Genomic DNA, 12,072 nt, shown 5'->3' with positions numbered 1-12,072 from the left:
GTGGAGAATTCTTTGATCTTCTCTGACCTAATCCTAACCCTAGAATTCTTTGACCTTCTCTCTCTGAAAAAAAAACTCTTCGGCCTTGCTGATAAAAAACGAGATGAATTAATGGACCACGACCAGAAAAGCATCCGCACATATCACCTTTATTCATAACGGGCTGTCATACTTCTTATTTTAGACAAAATATTAGTAATATGCTGTAATCACAAGTCCTCAAAAAAAAGATGTTTGTAGGTAATTTTTTTATTTTGTAGGGATATTAGCTGGGTATGGTAAGTAAGTCCAACCAATAACGATCAAGCTCGCGTTTCCAAATGAACCGAACATGAACGAGTTTGGGCCAAGCCTAGCCATGAGTTGCTGGGTTCGCTTATCAACCCTGTCTTTCGATGTCCATTCCATCTTCCTAACTTTCATATACTTTTCACAGATCTAAAAACTCTTTTGCTATTTAGGTTATCTTATAGGGCCCAACTATTATTGTAAATAAGATTTAAAGTAGAACAGGATTGTGTTGAAAGGGGAGAAAATATTAACTTCAAGGGAAAGTGCTTGAGTGATGCATGGTGATTTCAGTCTAGCCGCATCCCTTTCAACATTTTGTGCCTCAATTGGCGGAAGTTTGTAAACGAGCCGGGGCTGTTCAGGATTGGCTGGTTTACAGCAATATCGTGTTCGGACTCAGCTCGTATGGCTCATGCGAGCTGAGCCGAGTCCAGCTCGTGTAGGCTCGAGCCAATGAGCTGAGTCTGAGCTGACTCGCCTAAATAATTTTTTTTTTTTTTTTGTAGGGTTCTTAGCTGGGTATGGTAAGTAAGCCCAACCAATAACGATCAAGCTCGTGTTTCCAAATGAACCGAACATGAACGAGTTTGGTCCGAGCCGAGCCATGAGTTGCTCGGTTCGCTTACCAACCCTACCGTTCGATCTCCATTCCATCTTCCTAACTTTCATATCTTTTACAAAGAAAAGAAAGTCCATGCTGTCTATACTAAATAAGATTTGACGTAGGCCAAGATTTCATTGCACTGATTAGGCAAGGTGTTGAAAATGGTAACGTTAAGGATAGTGCTTGGTTGGAACATGAGAATCTTTGTGTTGCCTGTTTGGTAAATTGCATGAACGTTTTGCTTATTAGTGTCCTCTCTCTCTCTCTGTCTTTGCAGTTATAGCAAAAACCATATTTGGAAACTTTCTTTATGGCAATTTACTCTACACGCCCTCTCCCTTGTGTATTTCAGTTACTTCGCCTTCTTTTTCCATCACACGCACAGGTAGCATCAACAACACAAAATTGTCGTCTCGTCAACATGCCAGCGATGTCTGCCCTCATCGTCTTCCTCATCTCTCTTTTGTTGTTCCAATACTGGGTGCATGTTGATGGCAAGCAAGGGATAGAGTTCATACGGAAAACTTGCAAGCGAGCGGGAGATTACGAGTTTTGCTTGACGACACTTCAAGCTGAGAAGCCTAGCTACACTGCAGACCTCGTTGGTCTAGTGAACATCTCCGTCGGCCTATCACTCAGGAATGCTACTTCAACAATATCATACATCAACCAATTGCTCAAGAAGGAAACCGATCAGGCCACGTTAACCTGCCTCAGAGAATGCAAACATCTGTACTCGTTGGATGTTGACTCGACCATCCCCCAAGCTCTCAATCTTTTGAAGGAGAAGCGACTCACGGAAGAATTACGGATGTATGTGGGGGATCTTCTTGTCACTGCCGACACATGCGAGCAGTGTTACAAGGACTTGAATATATCATCATCCACCATGGCCAAGCAAGATAATGATTATTTTAGGCTTGGAAGGGTTGGTCTTCACATCTTGGCTCTCATAATAGAGGTACCCTCATAATAGGTTACAGAAGTGATTGGTATCCCTCTTGTTCTTGAATAAGATTTTGCCATTGTCATCCCGACCTTTGTGCTTTTCCTCATGTTGCAGCCAAGGATAAAGTACGGCAGCCATGGTAATAATAATATATAATCGATTGTCGGTTACATTCAATCCTTACCACACACCTCACTTCGGAACCCTGCAATTATTTGAGAGTAGCGGCAACACCCACCTCTATAGAATGACACGTGTGGTGGTGATGAACTACAATATTGTTATATACAACATGATAACTGCTCTCAGTTACCTTTCGATTCAAGGGTTGGTACCTTGGGACGTAACGTCAGACATATTGGTATAAAAAGCATAGGCATTAAGATTCGGGTAGATTAATTATTTTGTTACAAAAATCAGAAAGGGAAAACATAATAATTGTATAGAGGTGAGACGCTCTTGTTCTTTGTTTGGTTATTCAAGTTACAATCTTCTCTATTGAAGGTTCCTCATCACCTGTAAGATTTTTTTTTTTTTTGAAAAAAAAAGTTCATTGAATCATCAACTACAGCTCAGTCATAAGGGATGAGGTATCAACATGAAGCCAAAAAACAAGATACTTAACAAGAACAGAAACAAATTTCATGTTTAAGAACGTCCAATCCTTGGCAGACCAATCCAATCTAAATCAAAATCAGGCCATTTAATTCTAAACTTGTGCCTAAGCTCCCATTGGATTGTTCTTGCCATTGAATGTCCAGTTGTTTCTCTCTAGCCAAATACCTCCAAGCTATCAACAAAACCAATACACTATAAGGATGATGGTCAATAGCGGTGACTTTTCTTGCCACTATAGCCCTATTTATCATCCCTATGGGTCTATAAAAGCGACAAATTATATGTCTCCATTAATGTGTGACCCAACACCGGCGTTAAATTTTTTTATAATTAGGAAAACCAATTGACAATTAAGTCTCCATTATAAATATAACAGTAAAAATTATGCTGTTGTTATAGGTTGTGATGGAGACATAGGGTTCGGCTGCTAATGAAACAAGAATGTCACTGTTATATGCCTTAAACCCACAAAAATAAAATTTTTATAGTTTTATTTTTTTTTATATTATATTAAACAAAATAGCATCCATTCAAATTCAAACATTTAAATATACACTTCAAACATCCTCAAACATATATCCATTCAAATATAAAATACACTTAAACATCAATTCAAATATAAACAAACACTTCTCTAACCTTTTCAAACATTCATCCTTTCCTACCTCCTTAAACATACATATCTCGAACATACATCCATTCAAACATAAGCTTATACTTTAAATAATCAATTCAAATATAAACATATACTAGTTTTTATACATCTTAAAATATACATTCAAATATAAACATACACTATAAAAAATAAACACACTTTAAAAAGCTAACATACATCCTCCCCCACCCCCTCCCATATATTCTCTCCAAACTTGCAATAAGCATACTTCAAAAAACAAATATATATCTTCTCCAACCCCCTCCCCTATATTCTCAATAAACTTGCAATAAACACACTTCAAAACAGAAACATGCATCATCTTTAACCCCTCCCCTACATCTTCTCTAAACCTACAACAATGCACTTCAAGAATGAGCAAAATATGATAATTAAAAATATAAATATATAAAAAGAAATAATTACGATAATGTTAATGATGATGACAGTAGTATAAAAAATTCAGTTTGATAACATACAAATATTTTAATCAGATTATGATTGAAGGCTCAATAATGCTTTTACCTTTTTATGTACTTTCATGAGAATCTTAAAATGCATGAAGATAACATTGACAAAATATCTTTTCACACTAAGAAGATATTAACTTTAATTCAATAAACATATATAGATATATATCAGATTATAAATATATATATATATATATATATATAATTAGTATGATAAAAATGAATAGAGGCCAAACAAAAACATAATATATAAACAAACATGTTTTTTTATAACATATATAACATGACACCAAAATCTAGGACATGTTCATCCAAAAAATAAGAGAAATCTTGGATGTAGGGTTCTATATGGAAGAATCTATGAAGGCATGCATCTGCTCTCTGAGCATCCTAGTTTCTTCACTCTCTAGGTCTAGTTGTTGAAGGAGTCGCTTCCGTTTTTCTCTCTCTCGTTCTCAATCTTCTTGGTTCATCCTTTGTTCTTCTTTTAATTGTTAGATTTGAGAAGAAAGTTTTGAAATATGAGTTTTGCTTTTGAATGAAATAACAAATGTACCCATCCCTCTCACATGTCTAGACTGCTCCCCGAGGACCTTGGAAATGATGCCTCACTATAACATCAATAGGCCTCCTTGTGAAGAACATATTTCATCACTTTCAATCTCCATAAAGTGCAACCTGTTCTGCATGACATTAATATTTGGTTAACAATAACTAATTATAATATACAAAATTGAATGAATGAATATAGCTTCTGCTTCACTGTTATAACTTACGAGTTACTTATAAAGTATCTTCTGCTTCGTTATAGATGAATATCATGTGATCTAAATGAGTGTGTGTCTCTTTATAGAACACACTCGTTCTCAGTTCGTGTCCTTCCTTTTTAGTTTGCAAATAAAAAATTCAGACTATATTAAATCATACATGTTTAGCACTATACTACTATATAAAAAAAACTTATAAAATAAGAAACTTACACTAATAATACCTCTGGATGTAAAAGATGATCCACTGGTATGTTGGACTATCTGTTTTGCTCTATTCGAAGAATTTTTCATCGATGTTTGTTGTGAACCAAAGGAAGATCAATTAATTCATAAAAATCTAAAAATTAAAATATTTATTTACTCATAAATATATATCCAATAGTCTTCGATGAAAAAGTTGCAAAACCCTTTTCACACTTTACTATTAACTCTCTCAAAAGAATATTTTGTTGCATATCATGGTTTTCAAACCTCTTATAATGTTTTTAAAAACCTTCTTGCATGCTTGAGTATATTAGTTGAAGTTTCTTTTCCATGGTAGCATAATGTTCAACTATATCCTTGTCTAAATCCAACTCGGCATGTACCAAATCATCAAGATACAATTAGTCACACTTTTTTTATGGATTAATTTATTCATCAAAATATAGTTAGGTAATATAATTACAAAAATTGCTTGACACAACACCACCTTCTTGTCCTCTGGGACCTTTATCCACAACTTGTGAGTTATGTTGGCCCACTCCATGATGATGCATAAAAGCCTCTAAGAGAATATGGAGGTGCCCATTCCCATGACTCATTATGTCGCATGCTTGATAGTTATTGAAGTCTTTCGTTGCTTGATTTTCTTCTGGTGGGCTATACAAGTCTTGCGTTGAGAAGATAGCTCTGCATTTTGCTAATTTATTATAAGAAATAAATATTAATATGAATGACACTAATGAATTTTTAATTATACTAAAAAGTTACTGGAGTACTATTTACCTGAGGCCACTATGGATATTTTTAGAGTTGCAGTGGCCTGTGGTGTGTGGGGGTCTCCTCATCCTCTCTTGAAATATCATCCACTTGTGATCTGAAGTCTATCTCATCTAGGTGTTCACCTTGGCTAGCGGGTGCTGAACTGATCTACAATGAGGAAGAACACCCACCTGCTCTTTGTGAATGATAAGTTGACGTTTGTTAATTTCATGCAAACAATATTACATCAAACTACACTATACAAAATTGAATCATACAAGAATATCTACTATCATACAAGAACAACATTAAATCAAATGACGATAATGGCAGGATCATGATTTTAAGATACCACACAATTATGAAATATAAACAAGGGTCATATAGATTTTTAAGAGGAAAAAGGAATACAAAGGCACTTACATTAGATTTCCTTTGTAACACTATTAGATGTTTTGTCTACTCTTTAATAGGTAGATGCTCAATTGCACTTATAGCAAATTATGGGTCTAGCCATGAGTCCATCCAATTAGGACATTCTGGCAACATCTCTACGATAAAAATTTAAAAATAAGACGAGGTAGGGTTTTGTATGAAAGAATCTATGCTCTCTAAGTTTCCTAGTTTCTTCACTCTCTAGCTCTAATTGTTTAAGAAGTCACTTACGTTCTTCTCTATCGCATTCTCATTTTTCTTAGTTCATCCTTTGTTCTTCTCTTAATTGTTGAAGTTGAGAAGATAGTTCTGAAATATGAGTTTTGCCTTTGGATGGAATGACAAATGTACCCATCCCTCTCACATGTCTAGACCGCTCTACGAGGACCTTGGAAAAGATGCCTCACTGTAACATCAATAGGCCTCCTTGTGAAGAATATATTTCATCACTTTCAATCTCTACAAAGTGTAACTTGCTCTGCATAACGTTAATATTTTGTTATCAATAACTAATTATAATGTACAAAATTGAATGAATGAATGTAGCTTATGCTTCACTGCTACAAATTGTGAGTTACTTATAAAAGTATCTTCTGCTTCGCTACAGATGAATATCGTGCGATCTGAATGAGTGTGCATCTCTTTTTACAACACACTCATTATTAGTTGATGTCCTTTTTTAGTTTGCAAATAACAAATTTAGACTATATTAAATCATACATGTTTAGCACTATACTACTGTATAAAAAAAACTCTTCGGCCTTGCTGATAAAAAACCAGATGAATTAATGGAAAAGCATCCGCACATATCACCTTTATTCATAACGGGCTGTCATACTTCTTATTTTAGACAAAATATTAGTAATATGCTGTAATCACAAGTCCTCAAAACCACAGTGGCAGATCAGATCATTGCACTCTTGGAGCGTGCTGCTATAACTGGCTGCCCTCCATCCGCTGTTGGCCTGACCTCCACAACAGACATGCTGTAAGTCAAGGGGATCAGGTGCAGTGGCTCACTCAATGTGATTGCTTGACCTGATGTGCCTTCCAAAACCATGCGTTGATTACCATATGTCCCACCTTACGTTTCATGGAACGTAACATTTAATCAGAAAGGTCCAGTATTAAGGGCTATATAGCCCAGTCTGTGACGTGGAGGAGAAAGAACTACACTTAAAGGGCTTTTAATGAAGAATATTATATTATAATAAAACATCACATTTTTTTTTGTGAGAGAAATAATAAACATCACATGAAACAGCAACTTTAACGTTGAAGTAAAATTACAAAGATGGGAAGCCAATGCCAATATCTTATTAAATAATGGGATGCATGACTATGCAAAAATCTTATTCAAGAACCGAACGAAGTTTATGAAAAAAGAAATTAAAGAAGAACACCAATCACTTATCCCCTGTTATGAGAACCCAACATCCGAATGCCAAGGGTGATGGAACATGCTGGTGCTTGAACTGCTCTAAGCATGCACAATGGTCTCTGTCAATATGGATTTAGGGATGGCAATGGACCGGGGGCGCCCCTGCCCCGTCTCAAGATTAGAACCTCCATCCCCGCACGGGGATGGATTTTAACCTCCACCCCCGCCTTCATTCCCGTTTCATGTCCTCCATCCTCGGTTCAAACGGGGATGAGGTGGGGCGGGGCCTGTTTCCCCGTAGTCTATTGCCATCCTTTAGAAGCACTGGGGATGGGGCAGGGATTCTGGTGGGGACGGGGTGGGGTGGGGAAAAGTGTAAGTCCATCCCCGAACGGGGATGGATTTTAACCTTAGTCCCTGCCTCCATCCCTGTTTTATACCCTTCATCCCTGGTCCAAACGGGATGAGGCAGGGCCCCACTATCCCCCGGTCCACTGCCATCCCTGTATGGATTCCACAGCCCAGTGCTGCTTCAACTTCATATACTCCATCGCTTGGGGCAGATGGAGGCCAGCATCAATCGAGTACAGACGTTCACAAGCTCTGAGGCACCATAAGGTTCTCTGATCAGCTTCCTTATTATCGAGCAACTCATTGACGTATGATAGGTCAACGGTGACGTTCACTAAGCCGGCGAGGTTTGCAGTGTTGCAACTCTGGTTCTGTGCTTGAAGTGTGGTCAAGCAGAAGTCGTAATCATCGGTTGGGCTGCAAGTAATCTTTATGAACTCAAGGCTTTCTCATGAGAATCAGCATGCACTAAGGATTGGAAGCGAAAGAGACGGGAAGAAGAGGAGGAGGGCAGACATTGTTGGCATGTCGAAAGAAGGAAAATTTACCTACTATTTTTTGTGCTAGCTAGCTGCTTGCATGTGATGTGAAAAGAAATGGATACAAGAGTTGTTCAAAAAACTAAGTATAGTTATTGCTGCTATAACTGTAAAGGTAAGAACAGAAAAAACTCCTCCAATAACGTTTAGGTACTAACAAACCCAACATATTCCTTTTTGGTGACGGGATTGACCAAACCATAATCACCGGCAGCAGATTCGCGACCAATACCGTTTCCACCTTTAATACTTGTACAGTTTGTAAGTGTTTCATATTCCTAAATCCTGTTCTTTTTAGAGTTTTAATTACAACAATTGCCTATGGTGTCATTTGGGGTATAAATATGAAAACTTGTCTTACATTTGTTACACATAATTTTTTTAGTTTGATTTGTTTGAAATTTTAGTACTCTTTAAAAATTTGTCCATTTAGTATACATGTGCAACCGTATGTTTCACATTACATGCTTTAAATTAATTAAAAGCTACCACCATCTAGATCTTAGGCTATGTTTTAATTTTACTTGAAACCCTATTTTTGCTCTGGTTTATGACATGAAATCAGTCTGCTCAATGGATTTTCACTCCATGCATGTCTTTTTTTTTTTCAATTATCAAGCCGAGGGAGAAGGCCCCTTACAGTGGCGGTTAGGAAAACCGCAAGCAGGAAACAACCCAAAGGAAACAATGAACAAGAACGATCGAACAAAACATAAGAAGAATACACAGATTTACGTGGAAAAACCTCTCCTCAAATCCGAGAGAGTAAAAAAACACGTTCGCCCAGAGAGAAATCTTATTGCTCTTTTCCGACAGTTACAAGAGGGAAAGAAAAGTGAGAATTTATACAAGGCAAGGGCGACAACCCTAACCCTAACCAAATCGGGTTTGATCTATGAAAAAAACTGGGTCTCAAACATAAGCCCAAGAAAAAAAATCTTCTTGGGGGGGGGGGGGGGGGCGCTGCCACCCTATAACCCCCCGCCGGGGGGGAACCCCCGGACCTCCCTCGAATCATGCTCCACAATAGCAGTATTAGTGGTTAGTGCACTTACACATCTCCATCAGTGGGTTTTTCCTTTCACTGTACAAAATATATATCATGTGGTATATGTTTAAAAAGATTACACAATACAATAACACGATTTATTTGACTGAACGTGCATTTTGGTAAGAGCTGCTTGACAGTTGAGATATCCGGTCCCATATATTTATGCTCCTCAGCCTTCATCCAAGAAAACAATCGTCCACTAGTAGCATGATATTGTAAAAAACTTGATCATAAGGTTCAAGAATGGAATTAAGTGCTTCATATTCTTCCAATAACACCTCATAGTTTCTTATAAACACCCTCATTACAAACTGACCTTTGTTGTCTCTTCATACATAACTAATTGTACATCCCGCACATACTCCATGCATCTTTATTGATACAAGAAATCTATAGTGAAAATAAAATATGTTATATGTTTTCAGGTGTAGATGGAGGTGGATTCATGGCCCGAGACCTAACAATTGAGAACACTGCCGGACCACAAAAGGGTCAAGCTGTTGCATTGAGAATTAGTGCTGACAAAACAATCGTCTATAGGTCCAAGCTTTCAGGTTATCAAGATACCTTGTACGCACAAGTTAATAGACAATTCTATCGCGATTGTATCATTTATGGAACAAATGACTTTATTTTTGGAGATGCCAGTGCTATTTTTCAAAATTGTTTTATACATCCAAGAAGACCCTTAATAGGTCAAGGAATCATGATCACAGCTGAAGGCAGAGATGATATTAAAAGGAACACTGGAATAGTTTTTCAGAACTGTACAGTAACACCAGCTGCTGATCTCATTCCAGTTTCTAATAAATTTCAGGTTTTCCTAGGCCGACCATGGAAGAAGTATGTTGTTACTGTAGTAATTGAATCTTGGTTGGACAACGTTATTCAACCAGCTGGTTGGGCTATATGGGACAAAAGCACCAACCATAAAACGACATTCTATGGAGAATTCTCAAATAGAGGGCCGGGTTCCAATACAAAGAATAGAGCAAAGTGGTCACATCCCAACATTTCTATGCAAGAGGCTATGAGATATACTGCCAATGAATTTATAGATGGTAAAAGTTGGATCGTTCCTACAGGTGTTCCCATAAATCTAGGATTGTGAATTTATATTTATCTTGTTTATGGATGTTATGAACATAAATTTTCTTAATCTACATAGCTTTTTTGTGCTTTTTCTTCTTTTTTTATTCTTTCACTTTTGATATGGTTAACTTATGTCTTTACATATTAAACAAAGTTTTCTTGTGCAAGTGACAGGAGTAACTAACATAAAACCAGCGAAATAGAATGCTGTTTTTTTTTTTTGTGCTCAGCATCGAATCAGCAGCTACCCGAACTGAATGTCTGACCTCATGATAGAAAATCTGTCTCATTCGTATTTGTTCTAATCTCTTGGCGTCTTGCCTCTGGATCCAGCATTCTATCTTTCATCTGCTCAGCTATGATTCTGGAAATAGCAAAGGAAGAACAGTCGAAAAGACCCTGTACACATTGGTCCTGTATGTGAGTTTGTGTAGAGCCTGAGTAAGTGCCTTTCTGTTGGTTGAAAGCAAACTTTCATTTGCTGTCAGGAAACCACATTGAAATCGGACATTCATCATCTTCTACCAATTCCTCGGGTCTAAACAAGGGGAATGGCTGCCCTGTTACCAGCTTCACTGTATCGACATTCGTCGGAATCTCTCATACTTGGACTGGTACACATACAGTATGATGCTGAAAACAGTTCCACACATGAACTGTATTGTGGAGGGAACCTACATCACAAAGTGTTACTCAGATCGTGAAAACATAGTTCCTCAGATCCCTACCAACTGTTGTGATCTGCCTTTTTCAGTTTGCTTCTTTCTGCTGTTCGGTTTTTCAACGTTTTCTTATCGTTTCATGGCAGGGTCATTGCTTGTCACCTTGCTCTATACTTGTTCTTAATTCTTCACATCTGCTAATAATATCTTTCGATACTCCGAAAAACAAGAATGACGTACAGATGCACATGCTGGGAATTATCGTGAAGTTAACTTCAGACTCATTTAACATTTCAATGAGCATTAATCAAACTTTATAATCCCTAGTTGATAGTTAAATGTCTAATCTATTTTTTTTAACAAAAAAGCCTCATTAATTGATTCAACTGCACAAGTTTGGCAATCTGATTGGATAATGTTGAAATAGTTCAGAAAATCTAGATTGAAAACCTTATTATCATTCATTCATAAACAACTTCTATCTCGAATTTAAAAAACATGTCACGATTATGAAATCCTCCATCTAATTTACACCCAACCAACATCCAAGCTTTTCTTAGTGAAAGGTAGCCTTACATTGACTGCAATCACACTTTCAAAAAGTTCAAACACTACAAAATCATTTCCAAAATACAAGATACAAACTCAAGTAACAGAACCTCTTACCATGGAGCATCGGAGAGAAATGGCTTAGGAGGCATTTCCAACATATCTGTTGCTCCTTCCAACATCTGGACCACTTTTTTCATATATGGACGAACCACTGCGTTCCACTGTATGCGCCACAAAGCTAAACTCGACAACTTCCTAGCAATTTCATCGTCTTCTTTAGTGCTAACTCTAATCCCAAGTTCTCCATGCAAATCAATACGGTTATATATCCATTCTGGAAAATAAATTTGGCTTGTATTCTCTGCAGTCACGTCTATCGTCTTTCTCTTTCAAACCATCGCTAGAAGCAACATTCCAAAACCATAAACATCTGATTGATAGGATATGTTTCCGAAATTTCAAGAAATCACTTCTGGTGCAATGCACCCAATAGTGCCCCTAGCAGCGATCATGGATATAATGCTTTGATCCTTTGAGCAAACCTTCAGCAAGCCAAAATCAGTAATTTTGGGTGTAAATCAATGGTCAAGCAAAATGTTATGTGGATTGATGTCGAAGTGCAAGATACACTGGTCACATACTTGATGCACGTACTCCATGCCACGTGCGATGCCAATAGCTACTTCCAT

The 12,072-nt window shown here is 37.3% G+C and overlaps 2 protein-coding genes and 1 pseudogene across 2 annotated transcripts; 2 read left to right on the top strand and 1 right to left on the bottom strand.

Annotated features, from left to right (window-relative positions):
- The first annotated feature begins 1,325 nt into the window (after positions 1–1,325).
- LOC149831897 (putative invertase inhibitor) lies at positions 1,326–1,868 on the top strand. Its single transcript, XM_090013102.1, has one exon. The coding sequence runs from the start codon at positions 1,326–1,328 to the stop codon at positions 1,866–1,868; it is 543 nt and encodes a 180-aa protein (XP_089869228.1).
- A 7,654-nt stretch (positions 1,869–9,522) lies between these two features.
- LOC149831896 (pectinesterase/pectinesterase inhibitor pseudogene) lies at positions 9,523–10,188 on the top strand (annotated as a pseudogene).
- Positions 10,189–10,707: 519 nt separating this feature from the next.
- On the bottom strand, positions 10,708–12,072 carry LOC149831895 (rust resistance kinase Lr10-like). Its single transcript, XM_090013100.1, has 4 exons — positions 12,025–12,072; positions 11,854–11,925; positions 11,498–11,769; positions 10,708–10,843 (listed from the first exon to the last, which is right to left on the bottom strand). Exons 1-4 carry the CDS (start codon positions 12,070–12,072, stop codon positions 10,708–10,710), a joined length of 528 nt encoding a protein of 175 aa, XP_089869226.1.

The sequence above is a fragment of the Nuphar pumila genome, chromosome 7, assembly GCF_984573655.1.
Source record: "Nuphar pumila chromosome 7, dmNupPumi1.hap1.1, whole genome shotgun sequence".
Classification (NCBI taxonomy): Eukaryota; Viridiplantae; Streptophyta; class Magnoliopsida; order Nymphaeales; family Nymphaeaceae; genus Nuphar; species Nuphar pumila.
Note: the sequence above shows the minus strand (reverse complement) of the source record. Positions and strands in the feature narration are given on the sequence as shown.